Below are 19,525 nucleotides of genomic sequence, written 5' to 3'. Positions count from 1 at the left end.
ATCTCTCATTCTTTATTGGTTATATCCCAGTTAAAAATCTTATCCTACCAATACATTCCTCTCTTTTCTTGCAAGACTTGTGACTGAGTATGCTCTGGTTAGGTGTGCTAGGATAAAGGTTGGCGAGGATTAATAGAAAGTTAAGGAAGTTTTAAATCTCTACCTTTAACATTATTTTAAATCTTGTATAGGAAGTTATTAAGTAGTTTATTTGGTAGGCATTAAGTAATTTATTCTGTTCCTTTTAAAAATTATAAACAATTTATTCTGTCAAAGTTTTTTTAATGCCTAGAAATTAAAAAAAAATTTTTGTAAATACTTCAAAGATTTGGAACCAATATAAGACAAAAATGTAGCATGAAAGAACAATAGACTAGCTTAAGTTTTTGTTTTCTTATATATTATATTTTTAAACTTTAGGAAATATAAGAAATAAATACCAAAATATAAGAATTAACACTGATAAAACTGAAAAGCAAGTTTTACTGTTTTTTTTTAAGCATCAAATCAGGTTTCATATTTTTCTTAAAGATAAAAATCAACAAAAGCTTCAGTTTTGTTAATAAAATTGCTCTTCAATTAAAAATGGGAGTAGATGTGCTCTACACGTAAAGTTATAGGTTCTGTAGTATTGCAGAACTGTGTTGATAAAGTGGCTTTGTGTATAAACCATCTCCATGTACATGTATCTTGTTTCAGTCCTAGTAATAAAGAAGATGTAGTTCTGTGAGCTGTAAAGAAACAATACCGTTTGAAAAGTGATCTCAAATAACTATCATCAGTACTGGCTGACATAGACAGTTGTCCACTATGTGTAGCTTGATCGGTGATAATCATCATGTGAAATATGAGTTGGAAGCATCAGGTGTTCCTGTAGCTTAATTTAATGACTTGGGCTCAAGTTTATAAAATGCAGTTGGTCTTTCAATGTTGACCAGACAGTTTGCCTGCTGATTAATAGAAAACTACATTAACAGTAAAATTCCACTTATCTTTTATTTATCTGTCTTACCAAAGAGTTTTTTCTTTTCTATTTTTCTTTTTTGGATCAGAGTTCCAGCTGAGCCATCTTCTCTCTTATCAGTATTACCAAGTCACAATCAGGTAAAAAGAAAATTTTCCAGTTTGAGTTTCTTTTTAAATTAAGATGATTTTCTTCTTTTATAATACTTAAATTGCAGTTAATTCCCAAACATCTCTGAATTTTATTACCTGTCTCTTCAGTCTACAATTAACATAATATGTGCACCTGGAACGAGTAGCAGTGTTTTAGAGAGAAAATACCAGAGAGAAAATAAGAATTTATACTACATATCAGAACACAGTGCAGAAATGGGAAAAAATTAGCAATAAGCACATCTGAAGAAATGCTCAGTGAATGCAAAGTAAAAATGGCTTGGGTCAGCAGTAGTTTCCCAAAATTGATAAAGAATATTAGTAAGTTGATCTTTATTCCTGCGTGCATATGCAAAATGATCCTCTTGTTCCATTTTTCACAGACAGACCTGGAACTTCATCGGAGAAGAGAACAATTAGTAGAACGTACTCGGAGAGAGGCACAACTAGCTGCCCTACAGTATGAGGAGGAGAAAATAAGGACCAAGCAGATTCAGAGAGATGCTGTCCTGGACTTTGTCAAGGTGAGTTCTTTGGGTTCATTGAATGGTACTCCTAAAGTTTCTTAGAATTAAGTGCATATTTGTTTCATTGAGACTGTCAGGTTTTATTGTCTTCATGGGGGAAAAAAATTGATAATCATAAGAATTTGTGAGTAAATAGTATAACTGTCTCCTGTTTGTGATTAGATTAACTGTCCTCAAAGGTAGATAGGCTTGAGGATAGTCTCTTACTCTTATTAATTAGCTGTCTGTCATTAGACGTATCACTTTACTGTCCAGCTGCTGTTTCCTAAACCTCTAGTGCATCATAAAAGTGAAAATGTTGTGTAAAGTGCCATGAAGATTTAAACTATCGTTACCTGAACCTATCACTCACTTTCTTACCTCAAAAATTTGCAAGGCTCACGGGCTTAATACTTTAGTCATCTTAGATTCTTTCCTTTCTGTTTCTCCCCAGCTACTCAGTTAATAATCCTTATTAATACTTCTGTTTTAAACAGACTCTGTAGTTGTCTCTAAATCTGGTTCACTTTTTTGGCCTGTGTTACTTACATCTTTTTGTTCTGCAATTACCTTAGTTTTTTTTTTTTTTCTTTTTAAAATAATTATTTATATTTTCGCATGTTTAATATATGTCTCTCCCAGAAATTCCCTGGTGGTCCAGTGGTTAGGACTCTACGCTCTCACTGCCACAGGCCCTTGTTGGATTCCTGGTCAGGGAACTAAAATCCCACAAGCCTAGTGGCATGGCCCATATATATGTATCTGTCTCTCTTATTTATCTGTAAATTCCATGAAGAAAGGGACATGTTCTTTCTATCGTGTTTATTCACTGATGTTTCTCTAGGTCTAACCAAGCCTTCAGAAGCCTTAGCCAACAGTAAAGTTCAGTAAATACTTTTTAAATGATTGAACAGATGAATCACTCACCCTCTAATTGCTTTCTCTTGTTTCATAACTCTAGCCAAAGTGTATCTTCTTTAACTACCATACACATGATAAATTCTTATATTTTTTTCAAATGTATAAAGCCTGCAATGATGATATTTGATGCCCAGAGAGGATAAGAGTTTTCCTAAGGTTAAATACTCAGCTAGTAAGTGGCAGAGCAAAGATTCTAATCAAGATAGACTGAATAGAAAATGGAAATGAAGCGGATGGAAAAGTTTCTTTTAAAAAAAAAATCTTGATGGTAACTAGACTTACCATGGTAATCACTTTGATTTAGAAATATGAAATCATTATATTGTGTACCAGGAACTAATATAGTGTTGTTGATCAGTTATACTTCAAAAACAGACAAGCTCATAGAAAAAGAGGTCAGAATTGTGATTACCAGAGGCATGGCATGGGGGAAGGGGAATTTGATGAAGGTATCCAAAAGGTACAAACTTCCAATCATAAGGTAAATAAGAATTAGAGATGTAATGTATTAATACAGCATATATGTTAAATGTGAAAGTTGTTAAGAAAGTAAATCCTAAGAGTTCATAATTTCATCTTTTTTTTTTTTTCTTTTATTTTGAATCTGTATGAGATGGTAGATATCACTAAATTTATTATGGTAATCATTTCATGACTTCTGTAAGTCAGATCATAGTGCTCTCTGCCTTAAACTGATACAGTGCCATGTGTGAATTATGTGCTTAGTTGCTCAAGTTGTGTCTGACTCTTTTCGACCCCATGGACTGTAGCACACCAACCTCCTCTGTCCTTGGGCATTCTCCAGGCAAGAATACTGGAGTGGGTTGCCATGCCCTCCTCCAGGGGATCTTCCCAACCCAGTGATCGAACCCGGGTCTCCCACATTGCAGGCAGATTCTTACATCTCAATAAAACTGGAAAGAAAAAAGAAGGAGGGACAGGCTGGCTCAAATCCCTGGTCTATGACCAGAATGCTGTACTGACTCTCAGTTAATGATAATGGCTAACACATATTATGTCCTAAGTGTTCTATCCATTTTACATAAAATAACTCATTTAGCTTGCCATATGTAGAAGTCATATAACTAGTAAGAGATAATTACATTGTAGATAGCCTTGATTAAAGGTCAAATTGGAGTTTGATCTTAAACAGTTAGGCAGACAAGAGCAATTTTAGTTCTTAAGCAGGAGAAAAACATTAGAGGGAAGGTACTTCTGAAAAACTAATCTCATGTAAGAATATATTAAAAGATGAGGAAAGCAAGAAAATGAAATAGAGAGTAATTGCGGTAATTAGATGAAGGCATAAAACTAGACAATCTCTAAGTTTCCTAAGGAAAAGCTGTGTTGTCCAATGGTAAGGTCCTAGCATCAGAAATACCTGAATTTGAATCTAGCTTTGCTACTAGGTATATGCTTGACTTTTGGAAAGTTACTGAGCCGTTCTATGCCTTTATTTTCCTTATTTGTGTAATATTTAACAGTTAAATATCAACTACTTCAGAATAACTGTGGCTGCACCTAGTACTTTTGTTAGTATGGTATGTGCTACACCCCTTGCTACCACAAAGGGTTTTATAAAATAACAATAAGAGTTTTTAGAAGAAGCATCATTATGTCCTATACATAGATGTGTAGTGAATGTTGAAAAATTATTGACAACGAATGGGGAACAAAAGGTTCCAAAGCAAGATTTTGAGGCTAAAAGAATGGTTTTGATGGGAATTAGCTTTGTGGAAAGAAGGTCAGATTTAGAGTCAGAAGACATTGGTATGAATCTGAGTTCTGCTGCTTACTTTGTGACCTTGCACAGACCATACAAACTCTCTATCCTCAATTTTTTCATCTTTACAGAATATGATTATGGTGTTTATCTCACAGAATAAGAAGAATCACTTGAGATACTGTGTATAGGAACACATTGTAAAACACTCAGTGCAGATATTGTGAGATTATTAATTGACGTAATAACAGAAGTTAGCAAGTTAAATGAAAGAGCCAGTTATTACGGGAAATGGAAGGGTTTTTTTGGTTATGTTGAACGTAAGATGACAGTGGGGTTTCCAGGTAGAGAGTTTCCACAAACATTTGAAAATACAAGCCTGAAATTTGGCTGATGGGAGAGAGCTAAAGCTGTTAGCATTGGAGTAATATTTGAAGCCATTAGAGAAAGAATGATTTCATTGAGAAAATTTAGTGAGAAATCACTACTCTGTGAATATGTTTTTATCCGTGTACATATTTAAAAAAGCGTTGTTTTTAAATGTTCTGTTTATAGATGCTTTTATACACAGAAAAGTACTATATATCAGCTTACTGCTTTTCCGCATTTAAAATATAAGCTACTTAAGGAAAGGGTGGCATCTTGTAACCAATTAGTTTAGAAAAGTGTCATACATAAGAGATACAGAAATTAATGTGAGTGGTTATTTAATGAACAGAATTTTTCATTTCCAGTGTTCCAAATTCTAACCAACTTCCCTTTCTTGTGGGGTATATAGCAAAAAGCATCGCAAAGTCCACAAAAACAACACACCCCCTTAGTTGGTGAGGTAAGTTTATATAATCACCTTTCTTTGAAATTTTTTATTACTGCAATGAAAATGAAATAGTTTGCATGTGATTATCATATGTTTTTAGTGATCAAATTATTGGCATTTTCTTTTTTCTCTTCACAAAAACCTACTTACTAGGGAGAAAAAGACATGGGCCAGGAAGTTTATTACAATCTATAGATCAGGATTTTTTTTTTTAATTTATACACATCCATCTGGAGGTTATTTATTACCCTCCTTGCATCCCCAGCAGAGATATCATCTCCCTCATCCATTTTCAAAGCTATTGTGTAATGAGAGATGGTCCTGAGATCTGTATCTAACACAGGTGATTGGTGTCAGTATTAAACCAAAAGCTCTACATAGTATTTCCACTTCAGAGCTCATTTCCTAAGTGTGTATGTTATTGGTTATACTTTGTACACATTAATTTTATCATAAGTTGTACATTTTCATTACAAATTGACATGTAAGATTAATTGCTTATTAACCTTTTTAAAAATCTGTGCACCTGTTTTGATCTGTTAAACTGATGCTTACTAAATGAGTATTTTTCTTGTAGTTGGCTTTTTCATTAGCTGTTTTCCTTTGTCTTTGCCTTTTTATTTTTTGAGTTTATGATCACTTCCTTAAGAATGCATTAACATGTTTTTTCATGTGAATGATGACTTTGTTTTTTGTAAAATAAGTTATTTGAAAACCTAACACATGGGGCTTTATAAGCATCAGTTTTCAGCACAGTGTTGTCGTAGCACAAGTGTTTCTAGATTGGTAAAATAATTGGAAATGTTTTAAATTATCCATTATAAAGTTTTTTAAATCTTAGACATATAATAACTATTTTTGTTCATTTATTTGAGAACTTGGGCATTGGTGTAACACCTGAAAGATTCACTCAAGCATCTTCAGTTGTCTTTTCTTCTCATGGTAATAACTATACAAACTTTTGACAGTCAGAATTTGATAAGTTAATATACTCTTCCTTTTTAAACCCAAATATTTCCTTCTTAATGATCCTTCTGGAATAATTCATTATATGAAACTAAAGCTCTTAGGAAAATGACATGTACACTTTAAAATTTCCAATTGTACCCTTGTTTTGTCTTGAAAGGTAATGAAGAGACGCTTGAATAGGAGGCATGACTCTTGGGTTTATTATTTTTAATTTATCACTAGCTCACTAAATAAGCAGAAATTCTTTATATTATTGCTACATCTGTACTTCAGCTTTCTCTTCTTAGAACAGAGAATAATTTCCTCCTCACTTTAGATTAGGCAATAAAATCATATTTGAAATTGTTTAAGTTCTTTAGAAGAAAATCATTACTCACAACTTACTAGCTGTTATGACGCATGAAGTCTGAATGACTGTGAATGTGGTCCTGTATGTTGGCATCTTTACAAGTATATGTTAATATGTCTCTCTGCATGTGTATTTGTGAAATTCGTCGTGTGTGTGCATAGCTTGGTTTTGACACTGCTTCATTTTTCTCCACCTCTCCAGTGTCCCTTCCCATCCAGAAGGTCTCAACACACTGATGATAGTGCCTTGTTAGTGGTAAGAACCTTGCACAAAATGGAGTTTTACATTGCTGTAAGATTGGAGAATAGCTATTGTACTTTTCTTTCTGAATTGATCTAAATACCATAAAACATGATGAGCAGCATTACTGAATGCTTTACAAATAGTTAGAATGTCTCCCTACATTACTTTTCATGATTTACCCAGTATTCCAAGTATTCTGCAGATGTGATTCAAATACCTTTGTTAGTGTTCTCAAAAGTAAAACATCTGCATTGAGAACCATATTGGCTTTGTATGTGTGTTGGAGGAGAGGGCATAATATATTAGTTTTTAAAATGTAATTTCTAATTACAGATGTACGTTGTTAATCATTAATTTGTTTTGTGAGTCACCTGTATGATTAATGGTTCCCTTATTACTTCATCATGCTAATTATACAACTGTGTATTTGACACCCTATTTTATTATCTATTTTAAGCTACTGAAAATCCCAAACTTTAAAAAAAATACTTCCATCTCAAGATTATCCCTCCATACTCATTTTATGTTTTAAACTAAGGGAAACATTAACTTGGAATGCTATCTACTGATCTTTGTTAACATTAGTTTGCTTTTCCTTTTAAATTTTATTTGATTTTATTGAACACATTAGAAGATGCCGTAAAACACATTGGTTTACTTATTGTCTGTTTCATTAGCTGAAAATGAGTATAACACAAGAATTTTATTGAGAGCCTCATTTTTATCAGCTTTGCAAGAGGATTCTAACCATTTACACAATTGGTTTTCCCATCATGTTTTATGTTACTTTTTTCACTGTAGTATTGAAAAGCAGCAGTTCAAAAGCCTATTGTCTGTAGCAATTCCTGTCTTAGGAGCTGGTAACTGCTGCCTCTGTGCATGCTACTGCATGAACTACATACATCAGCATGAGATTTCTGTTACATAAACTTTCACTGTCAAAATCTCTGTGTTCTGCAATCATCATTTCCTTTATGATGGATAAAGCACATTTTGACTGGGCAGTCTTATAAAGAAATAAGCTTCTGGAGTTTTAGTTGAAGTTAATTGGCTTGAGAAGCAAATAATAAATTAATGTAGAAAAATACTGAGAGCCTGTGATGATCCAGACGCTGTACCAGCATTATTTCATTCATCCTCACAGCAGCCTAAAGAGCTAAGGGTAAACTTAACACCATTTTACAAATGATTACTGAGGCACAGAGTGTTTTGTCCAGATGTGATTTCTCCAAGATCACATAGCTAATAAGTACAAGGCTGGTTCAGATCTAGATCCAGGTGACTTAAAACCTGCATGAACACCGTGCTATGTTGCCTCCTGTACTATAATTGAAAACACTTTAGGGAACTGAATATGAGATTTAATAACACATACAGTAAGTGCTGAATGCCCAAACATTTTTATCAAGGAAAAAGTGGAATTTGGAAAAACAGCCACAAAATCCCCCCTTAGCGTGAAATTTGAAATTTCAGCCATTTTCAAACACGTACACTACTATTTTACTTAATAGTATTCATGTCTGGCGTAAATTAGATGGCCTTTAAAAGCAAGAACCATGTCTCAGATATTTTTGCATGCCAAATAGTGTCCAACATGTACACAAAGAGCCATTTTTTAAATCATACCTCTCCTCTGGTCTTATCAAAACTACTCTTAAATGACGTAAGAGCTTAAGTATCATCTTCACATGGTAGAATAAAGTCCATATACTTCTTAACACGGTCTGCAAACCCTTTAGAATAAGTTGCAAACTTCTTAACATGGCCTTTAAGTTCCTGTGCACTCTGGCTATTATCTGTCTCTCATCTCTGGTCTCATGCTATGTCAGCATTTTTTTCTGCTCTACAGATATGAGAAACCCTTTTCCACCTCAGGATCTTTGCAAATGCTGTTCCCTCTGCATGCAATGTCGTTCATTCCCTGCATATACCCGTTGGTTGACTCCTACTGATCTATCTGGTATCAACTTAAATGTCACATCCTTAAAATGGCTTTTCTGCAACACTGCTTACCCCAAATCAGTTCTCCACTGTTACTTGTCTTCATAGTACTTTTAGGTGGGAGTTTATTGTTTTTTATATCCCTCCCCCAACGATAGACTGTTAGATTATAAATTTCATGGGCATGGGGATATTCTCTGTTGCATTTACCTATGTATACTCAATCCCTATCATAATTCCTGGGATACATTATTTATAATTACTAATAAGTAATTCCTGAATAATTTGGAAGTTTTATGTATTCTTTACATGTAATAATTGCTCATTTGTTAAGGTGGTCAAGTGGTTAGGATTAGGAGTTTTCACTGCAGTGGCCCAGGTTTAGTCCAGGGAACTGAGATCCTGCAAGTTGCATGGAATGGCTAAAATAAATTAAATCACAGTCAGGAAAAAAAGAAAAAGTTGTCAAAAAAAAATAGTTTCGTGATGAGAAGGTCTGATGATACAGCAAGTAAATGTTGAATTTGATTTAAAGACCTTGAAATATGGGATTTGATATAAGTATTAGAAATGTTTAATATCTGTTACACTAACATTCCTTTTCGGTTGCCCTTCAGGCTTTGTTGCTTTCGTATATGTTACATCTATGTCTAGCCCATTTCTAGATACTAGCAAGTATCTAGACTCATTTCACTTCCTCTTCTCTTCATTCCTTTTTTCCTTCTTTGCCAACTTAGTGCTAGATACTAGCAAAGATTTTGACTCATTTCACTTCCTCTTCTCTCCATTCATTTTTTTCCTCCTTTGCCAACATAGTTCCATTTAGCCTTTTTATACTTGAGATTGGGCTTCCCTGGTAAGCTCACATGATAAAAAAAAAAACTGCCTGCAATGTGGGAGACCTGCGTTTGATCCCTGGCATTCAGTTCTTGGGTTGGGAAGCTCCCCTGAAGGAGAACATGGCAAACCACTCCAGTAGTCTTGCCTGGAGAATCCCAATGGACAGAGGAGGCTAATGGGCTACAGTCTGTGGGGTCTCAGAGTCAGACATGACTACGACTAGGCACACAGCACATACTTGAGATTGACAGTAATTCAAGTCCATTTTATTATAAAGAAGCCCAGGAAATCTAAACAAGTAAAAGCATATAAAATGTAAGACTGCTGTCACAGTCTGTTCTTGGTACATTTCTTTCTTCACTTTTTTCTGCCTGAAGATAGATAATCTTACTGTGAGTATTACATGTTTTTTTTTTTTGCACACATGAAAAAAACATTGCTATCTATCAATTCATTAAAATTATAGTTGTATTTATTTTATTGACCATCTTACCTTTTTCTAAATACCACTTGTGTTCCTGTTCATTTATCCCATGATTCAGGTATTTGTGATCATAGTTTAATTTTTTTAATTATTTAACTTATAAAGACTTTAATATCTTTAAGCCTTTGGCATTTTTAACAGGTAAAATCCCACCCAAGCACCCTTTGTGATAGTCTTGTCTTCTCTGATTTCCATTCCCCACCAGTAAAAAAAAATTGTCATGTTTTGAACAGCTTTTATCTATAAAATTCTGTATAATAGATTATAACAGTATCTCTAATATATTTAACTAGTTGTATGTATTCATAGATTGGTGAAAGGATAAAAGATTCAAACAAAAGGAAAATTGTATGTTTTAGAGGTCATTTGGACTTTCACGGAAGCAGAAATGAAATGCTGGTTCATCCTTAAGGTGTGATGCAAAACCCTTACATCCTGGCATTTCACTCCAGAGCCATTAAACTGAATTATAATAAGTCTAATTTGGATTAATATTGAAAAAATATTGCCCTTATTCATGCCAGTTCTGGTCAGTTAAAATGAACTCTTTGACTGGATTTGTTTCCCTTGTTATAGGAATAGCACAGGACTCATTTGTTTCTAAGGCTGTTTTGCTATTAAAAAAAAATTACGTTCTATTTTATTTCTATATTAAATCTTATCTTTCACTTCTTGATTAATGTGGTATGGGGTATTGAAATAGTTGAATTAAAGGTGGAGAAACTGTGTTAAATTACAGGCCTTTTCTCCCAGGTATTCTCTTTCTGCCCTGTCAGTGTCTTAGTGAACCATTTGAAAGTTTGTCAGTGACCTTTCCTTTTCTGCTTTTACTGAGAAGATCTGCCTGCCTGCCTGCCTGTCTGTCTGACATTTTCTAACATAAATGCTGCCTTCTGTTTCTTCTTGTTTTCTTTTGCAATTTAGTCGCTGTCAGGTGTGAATCAAGTGGGTTATGCTGCTCCCCTGCCTCATGCTTCTGCCTTCAGGCCTCTTCAGGTATCCGTATATCTCGTTATTGTAATTTACCAGGAATTTTTGCAAGTTTTATTATGCCAGAAACATAGAGCCTTCATTCATTCTTTATATTGAGATTTTGCTTGAAATATTCTAATTTTATTATCAAAGAATTTTTTGATCATGAGTTTACTTTGTAACTTTGTTACTATTTTACTTTGATCATGAGTTTTTATTTGAATTAACTCTGTTGGCTAAGTGCATGCGAAATAACTTGAGTCCCAGTCTCCCAAACTGGGAGACTGTCCGCTGCCAAAACCCTTTTATAGCAGGAGTCAGTAAGCTGTGGTCCCTAGGCCACCTGTTTCTGTTTTATTGACACACAGCCACTCCCATGTGTCTATGGCTGCTTTTGTGCTTAACTAGGAAGTTACAGTGGAGATCATATGGCCTATAAGTCTAAATTAAAAACCTGTGGTGTTTTATTTTTTGAAGGCTTCCCTCTAAGGATGATAATTCCATGCTTATTATCATTTGATACATAAATGATTAATAATCCTCATTGTCAACCAGGTCCTCTCCTTGTCTAACTTATATCTGTCCTCCTGTGATTTACACCTCACCTGTTTCTTCTTTTCAGAGTGGAGATTTTCTAGTTATTTAGTAGTTCTTATGTAGGGAGAATCTTTGTAATTGAAAATTATTTTGATGCCTCCCTTGTCTTATCTGTAAGTTAAGCTTTGGCCCTTTTATGTACCTTTCCTAACCTGTTTGTCCTTATGGACTTTCACAAGTTCTCTGCCCTCCATTTTGGCTCCATGGTCCCCCTCATTAGAGCCCATGTGGTGCTGAGCATGAAACCAGGGTTATTCTCATCTTTACCTGAGTGTTAGGTTGGGGTTTTCCTTTTCAGTTGTTCATTTTACTCAGTACCCACTGTAATTCTCAAATGTTTTAATTATACTCCTAAATGATAATAATTTCTAAGTATTGTATCTTGTTTTCCTGCTTAATTTTTATTTGTGAACATTTAAAATTTTCTAGCTTACCAGAAGGCAGTGGCACCCCACTCTAGTACTCTTGCCTGGAAAATCCCATGGACGAAGGAGCCTGGTGGGCTGCAGTCCATGGGGTCGCTAAAAGTCGGACACGACTGAGCGACTTCACTTTCACTTTTCACTTTCATGCATTGGAGAAGGAAATGGCAACCCACTCCAGTGTTCTTGCCTGGAGAATCCCAGGGACGGGGGAGCCTGGTGGGCTGCCATCTTTGGGGTCGCACAGAGTTGGACACGACTGAAGCGACTTAGCAGCAGCAGCAGCAGTTTACCAGAATACTTTCAGAATCTAGAGTCATGTCCTTCCAGATGCTAACTCCAGCTTACATCTGTAAACCTGATAAACCTTCTTTCTGGTTCTTATTGAAGCTACTCATACCTGAATGACTCCTGAAAAAACTTTCTAATTCTCTTCTATATTAACCTTTTGCTAGCCTTTCTCAGTATGTTCCTTATTTGAACAACACAGAAAATTATCTGAGGGACTGTTTTCAAAATTCTTTCAAGGAAGGTATATAAGAGAAAAGTTAATTTGTTACAGTCAGGGTATCAGCATGGTTTGAGCTAATTATTTTATATACTGGAATGCAAATCAGTTAGATTTACAGTTTCAATAAAAATATATTTTAAAAAGTCGCCATTTTATAAGTCCCCTCTAATCTGGCTTTGTTTTCCATTACACCCAACTGCATTTTATCTTTTGGTACTTCTGGAGCTGAGAATATTGGCTGCCATTCAGTGGAATGTGTTTCAGCTCTTCCTTACCTAGTTCAGTTCAGTTGCTCAGTCGTGTTGCACTCTTTGCAACCCCATGGACTGTAGCACACCAGGCCTCCCTGTCCATCACCAACTCCTGGAGTTTACTCAAACTCATGTCCATTGAGTCGGTAATGCTATCCAACCGTCTCATCCTCTGTCCCCTTCTCCTCCCACCTTCAGTCTTTCCCAGCATCAGGGTCTTCTCAAATGAGTCAGTTCTTCGCATCAAATGGCCAAAGTATTGGAGTTTCAGCTTTAACATCAGTCCTTCCACTGAATATTCAGGACTTATTTCCTTTAGGATGGACTGGTTGGGTCTTCTTGCTGTGTAAGGGACTCTCAAGAGTCTTCTCCAACACCACAGTTCAAAAGCATCAATTCTTCGGCACTCAGCTTTCTTTATGGTCCTACTCTCACATCCATACATGACTACTGGAAAAAACATAGCTTTGACTAGACGGACCTTTGTTGGCAAAGTAATGTCTCTGCTTTTTAATATGCTGTCCAGGTTGGTCATAACTTTTCTTCCTAGGAGCAAGCGTCTTTTAATTTCATGACTGCAGTCACCATCTGCAGTGATTTTGGAGCCCCAAAAATAAAGTCTGTCACTGTTTCCAGTGTTTCCCCCTCTGTTTGCCATGAAGTGATGGGACCAGATGCCATGATCCTTATCTAGTAGAGTTGCCTGTTAACTTTATCATTTTATTTCCTAAATGTGTTAAAAGTTTCTAATGTATCTCACAGTAATAGGTCTTTTAAATTTTTTTTTCCCCTCTGTATCTGGAATAATCTCTACTTCTTATGTTTTTCAATTTGTACCATTGGTTCTTCAACAGGTCTTTGTTTAGCTAACTAGCTTTCTCCTTCCTATTTCATATTCTTTGAAGATAAGGATAGTCTTTTGTTCCCTTATAAAGATATCCAGCTTTTGCCTCACTTGCCTGTTCATTCCCTTTACTAGTGCCTGTTGCTTTTACTTTAAACTTGTTATTTAAATTCCCATTTCTTCTCTGCATCCTAAATTTTGTTTACTGGCATCTTTATATTTGATGAACATATTGTCTTTTTCACTAATGAAGATGTGATACAGTTCTTCACTCAAGAATGCAGCTTACTTTTTAAGTCTTAATTCTTGGCCTGAGAGTATAAAATCAAGGAATCATTACCTCAGTATTGTCTTTCAGGTCAGTCCAGTAATTTTCTCAACAGCATGGCTTCTGTTTATTATTTATTTATAGCAGTTAAAATTTCCTTTCATCATTAATTTCACCTACCCAACTACAATTTGAGATAAAAGATTTCTGAAAATACTGAAACCCAAAAGGGAGAAAAAAGCATGGGAGTGTGTATATGTGTATGGGAGTGTGTACATGTGTATGTTGTGTTTTAAAGTCGTTCTGTTCAAAAATGTCTCAGTTATCATAAATTATTGAGTATAATTCATTAATCATTTAATATAACTTGATATCAAGTCCTAAAAAACGTTAATTCTAGCTTTTGTTGATTTTACTTCTCTGCCATGTCTTTAATATCTTTAACCCAGCTAACCAATACTTCTTTTTTAATTAGCTTAACTTCAGTCCCTTTTTTTAGGTATACCTTATACCAGTTGAGCTACTTCTCTCTCCTTTATAGTTCCTTTGGTCAATAAATTAAAAAGATTTTGGATTCAAATACTAGTCTCAAAATACAGATATCATCTTGCACCATCTTATTTCCTAGATGAAATGAAGAAATCTTCATTACTCTTTCTTAAAACATTATTTGAGGAGTAGAGGAGAAATACTTTAGAAAGTATCCCAGAAAAACACTATTGTAAAATAAAATTTTATTCTCTCCTATACATTTCCCAATAAAATTTTCTGCCTTAGGATGATTTAATTTTTCACAGTCTTAGGAAAGACCTGTTTGTTACATAATAGGACTATCTTTAGAGAATGTGTTACTTAAATTTTATATTCTCTAGAACCAAGTAAAAGATTTGGCATTAAAAAATACTCAAAATTAATTTATTATACCAAATTCTCATTTCTGAATTTTATTTTGAATAGAGTTGCATGATTTTTTTTTTATAATCCCTAAGTTACCACAAATGTGGAAAGTACCTCTTCTTGAATAATAAGTATTGATGTATTTATTTCTCCACAGAATGATGACAGATCTAATGCTGTATCAAATTCACCTACAACAGAAACAGGTAATAGACACAAAAGTACAATTAACCACATCCTTATTATAATTCTTTACCAGAGTTTTCCTGATAAATTCCTTCTTAAATGGCAGTGGCTTCCTTTTCTGAGAAATCAGGCACAAATATGGGAACTCTGCACATTTTTCATTTTTTAATTCAATTGGTTGTTCAGCTACTCAGCCTTTTGATACAAAAAAATGAGTATTTGCTAGCAGGGCTATAGGTTGGCACAAGACTATTTAATATATTAACATTCATTCTGTCTTTATTGATAACACCAAGAATAACATGACAAGATAACACCAAGAATAACATGACATAACACAAGAATAACATGTTAAAAATACATACATGAAACTTGGCTGGTGGTCCAGTAGTTAAGAATCACCTTTCAGTGCAGGGAGTGTAGGTTTGATCCCTGGTTGGAGAACTAAGATCCCACATGTCGTGGAGCAGCTAAGCCCACACACCACAACTAGAGTGAAAGATTCAAATAAACAGGGAATTCCCTGGTGGCCTAGTGGTTAGGATTCCAGGCTTTCACTGCCATGGTCTGGGTTCAGTCCCTGGTTGGGGAACTGAGATTCCACAAGCCATGTGGCGTGGCCTAAAAAATAAAAATACATACAAACAGCCCTCCTGTTTTCAGGGTTACTTTTCTGTACCAGATTTTTCTATTAATAAAATTATTATTTTATATCATTGCAACATTTAACATTTCTTTTTCATTTATCATTTATTGAACTTTTGTCACGTCTATTATTATATTTAATTTTTTTCCATCTCTTTTAATTTTATTTTGCTTTTCCATGCTGATTCAGCTCATCATTCCCCTGCATATTCTTTTCCTGCTGCTATCCAGAGAAACCAGCCCCAGCGCCCTGAAAGCTTCCTTTTCCGAGGAGCTGTCAGGACAGAAACAAATAAAGGTAGGTGGTAGTGACTAAAAGAGGGATAGGGGTGGAGGTGGTTATACAATGACATTAACTGTTAACATGCTTTTAAATTTCTCCCCTGGGAATTCCTTGGCAATCCAATGGTTAGGATTCGGTGCTCTTACTGCCAGGGCCCGGGTTCAATCCATGGTCAGGGAACTAAGATCCTGCACCCTGTGTGGTGTGGCCAAACAAAAACAAAACACAATAATAAACTTCTACCCTATGGTGTCACTGAGACAAAGTTTTAAGCTCTGCATTTGTCTGTGATCTCACTGACATTAAAGGAAAAGAATCTTAATCTTGCTCAAATTCATTTTGTTCAGAAAGTTTCTTAGTATCACCTAAAAGCAGGTTATAGTGTTTGAACAAAAAAAAATACTCTTTTAGGGTTTCAGGGAATGAATGTCTCTCCTCCCTATAACGTCCTCTTAGATTTTTCCATTGGTAAAAGCTGTCTATATTGTTGAAGAAATGAATCAGTAATTTAAAAACAGATCTACATAGTCTCATGGTTTTTAGTTAATATGGCAAATCTCTGCTTATCCCCAAAGAAGTTACCTAAACATGGAAACAAGACATTTCACTCCCAAAATTACTGTTAATGTAACTGATAGGTATAGTGAGATTTAAACTCAAACCAGAGGTGTGCTGCTGGTGGGACTGTAAATTAGCATAGAAAACTGTTTACATTATCTGCTTATGCTGAATACTTGTTGAGTTGGTCAGGTAGTTCACTTGGTTTTAGATAAAAATAAAATAAATTTTTCATTTTCATGAAGAACTTTATTGAACAAACTTTTGGCCAATCCGATGTATCCTATGAATAGCAACTTTGCTTTCTGAAACATGTAATATCTATACCAAAAGATGTGTACAAAAATATTCATAGCAGTGTTATTCATAATAGCCCCAAACTGAATGTCCATCAACAACAATACAATGGATACATAATTATGGTATGTTTGTACAATAGGATACCAAATAGGCAATGAAAATGAACAAGGTAATACATACAACAATGTGAATAAATCTTATAATGTTGATCAAAAAGATGCCAAACCCAAAAGCATACACACATATAATATGGTTTTATTTATAGAAAGTTCAAAAATGGACAAAACTAATCTGTGGCATTAGAAGCCAGGAAGTTTACATAGTTAGAACCCATGGTGTTAGAAATAACTCTTGGGTACCAATGGGCAGAGAACAGGAGAGAGTCTCCTGGGTGTTGGTAATTTTCCATTTATTGATTTGCTTGTGTCTACTTTGTGATGATAATTTATTGAGAGCTCTTTGCTTATGATTTGTGTAATTTTGGGGGGTGTGATATTCAATAAAAACACTTTTAAATGGATGTGATCAAACACAAAATAGTTGAGCCCAATGGATAATGGATATTTGGTAGTTTTTCATACTATTCTCCCTATTATTGTGCATATTTTTAAATTTCCATTATAAAATCCTTCTTTTAAAAAGGCAATACAGAAGTAGAAAGTGCTGTACTTTCAAGGAAACTGATCGGGCGGATCTGAGTATTTTTGCAACGCTAGCAGTCGCTTTTCTGTCTCACATATCAATATTTTTTAGGTCATGCTTCACCCCTCCTTTCATCTTCTGTACCAACCACTGATTTGAAAGATCCGGTAACAAGACAGAATTCAAGACAGAGAGAAGAAGAGCTAGAATTAATAGATCAACTACGGAAAGTATATACATTGCCTTTGAGTTAAACTTTCTTAAGTGATATTGCTATAACCCATGATCCTGGCATCACTTTTTCATTTGACTTACACATTTTTAATAGAATCAACAACTGTCCATTGTGTGATGAGTTTTTTCAGCTATTTACTAGGAAAATGAGATGGGTTACTCCATAAAGCTCAACCCCTGGCCCTACTTATTTAAAATTTTTTTCTGCTTCAATGTAGAGAAATCTTGTTAGAGTTAATAAAAATTAATGTATATGTGCACATATATATACCACACTTACATCATATGTAGTGTTTATTTTAAAATTGTATCTAGTTTTTTGTTTTTTAATCAGAAAATTGTAAATGAATTCTGTTGTGGAACTTGGCAGCACTGTCACCTGACTGCCATACATATATACATATATTGACCATACACATATATATGTATATGTGTGTATATAATATTGGATCTCCTTAAATTATTGTCTTAGGATAGAAAGATAAAATAAGAGATTGTGGTACTTAAGTTATTTGCTTTTTATCTTGATTTTTAGCATATTGAGTACCGGTTGAAGGTATCTCTGCCTTGTGATCTTGGAGCAGCTCTAACCGATGGTGTCGTTCTTTGCCATTTAGCCAATCACGTGCGGCCTCGATCTGTCCCAAGCATTCACGTTCCCTCACCAGCTGTAGTAAGTTTAATGCTTAAAAAAAGTTGGCTCTTCACCAGACATTTGTTAAGAGGCAGGCATTATGTGAGTGCTAAGGATACAAATATGAATAGAGTCTAGCCCCTGCCTTCTGGGTCTTCTGCTAGAGAAAAAACACACCTGTAAACAGTAACTTACATCTGTGTGCTATTATAAAAGAGTTGGGTCAGACGTGTGCTATGGGAATACAAAAAAGGGACCACTTCAGTGCTGCCTGGAAAGTTCAGGAAAGCCTTGCCAGCAGAGGAAGAGGTAAAATTTGAACTAATTCTTTAAGTATGAGTAGAAATTTGCCAGCATTACAGAGAGGGAAAACGTCATCCTGGACATAGTATTCCGAGATTAAAAAGCTAAGGAAGATCATGGCATATTAAAGGAATAACACCTTACCCCTAAATATTTCTGAGAATGTCCTAGGTCACTTTGCTCTTACCCATAGCTTGAAGCCAGGGATTGTAGGACGTGGGCACTAGACCCTGTTGGTGGCAGTGGGATATGATTCATTCAGAGCTCCCTGTGGGATCAGCCCGAAACTGAGAAGAGACAGCTGTGAGCCCTTAGCAGCCAGCAGGGAGTCGGGGTAGGAAAGGAAGATTGATGCACTGGCTGAGTAGAGACATTGGATGAGACACCAGTAGCATTCACAGGTGATATTTGCATATCCCCCGTTGTTCCAAGAATATCTTTTCATGGCTGTTCTGCCTCCTGTCCCCTCACCAATACACAGACACACAGCAGGATATAATCAAAGTTTCCACATTGCATTGATTATTATTTGATGCTGTGACATCTCTTTTGATGAGTCTGAATGGATACTGTGCATTTGTAACAAGCTTAGCAGTGTCTAACCTTTTCAGAATCTCATTTTCTGGCCATGCTTCCTGATACAAATCCTTTAGTCTTAATGCAGTTGTATCCAGGCCTCTGGATTGCCACTCAGGACGTTCATCTTGCTGCCTCTCCAGATGCAAATCGTTTAAGCCTCCCAAGGACCTTTTATTCTAATTATAAAAGCTGCTTTGTTACCAAGGTCCCAGGAGACTGATATGGCCCTTTTCCCTCTAGCACATCCAAAAATAGAGTCATGCATTTGCTTCTAAGGAAAATAGGTGGCCAATTTTTATTTAGTGACCTCAGAAAACAGGCTTTCGGCTTTGTGTAGAAAAGACAAAGAGGAGTAACAGTACTGCCAAGTCAACTATGCTTCCAAGACTTGAAAGACTTGGTTTGGGTCCTGAGGTGGTGATTAAGAGAATAGGAATTGGCATGCTATTTGGCCATGCCAGAAAGGGAAGGGCTTATTCATACTTTGCAT

General features: G+C 35.3%; 1 protein-coding gene across 10 annotated transcripts in view; it reads left to right on the top strand.

Moving 5' to 3' along the window:
• LRCH3 (leucine rich repeats and calponin homology domain containing 3) overlaps positions 1 to 19,525 on the top strand; it is a 107,975-nt gene that overhangs the window by 75,432 nt on the left and 13,018 nt on the right. For 2 of the 10 annotated variants that reach the window (XR_011464213.1, XR_011464217.1), the window contains exons 11-19: positions 1,053 to 1,104; positions 1,500 to 1,640; positions 5,045 to 5,095; positions 6,603 to 6,656; positions 10,834 to 10,905; positions 14,829 to 14,877; positions 15,693 to 15,800; positions 17,397 to 17,515; positions 18,137 to 18,192. Coding sequence is in view for 8 of the 10 variants with exons in the window: in XM_070370580.1 (XP_070226681.1) it covers positions 1,053 to 1,104; positions 1,500 to 1,640; positions 5,045 to 5,095; positions 6,603 to 6,656; positions 10,834 to 10,905; positions 14,829 to 14,877; positions 15,693 to 15,800; positions 17,397 to 17,515; positions 18,055 to 18,192 (784 nt within the window). In the remaining 2 variants the exon portion in view is untranslated. Of the gene's footprint in view, positions 1 to 1,052; positions 1,105 to 1,499; positions 1,641 to 5,044; positions 5,096 to 6,602; positions 6,657 to 10,833; positions 10,906 to 14,828; positions 14,878 to 15,692; positions 15,801 to 17,396; positions 17,516 to 18,054; positions 18,193 to 19,525 lie in introns of all 10 variants that reach the window. The other 8 variants (XM_070370580.1, XM_070370570.1, XM_070370608.1 and 5 more) reach the window with 6 other exon arrangements.

Source organism: Bos mutus, chromosome 1, assembly GCF_027580195.1.
Source record: "Bos mutus isolate GX-2022 chromosome 1, NWIPB_WYAK_1.1, whole genome shotgun sequence".
In the NCBI taxonomy this organism is placed as follows: domain Eukaryota; kingdom Metazoa; phylum Chordata; class Mammalia; order Artiodactyla; family Bovidae; genus Bos; species Bos mutus.
Note: the sequence above shows the minus strand (reverse complement) of the source record. Positions and strands in the feature narration are given on the sequence as shown.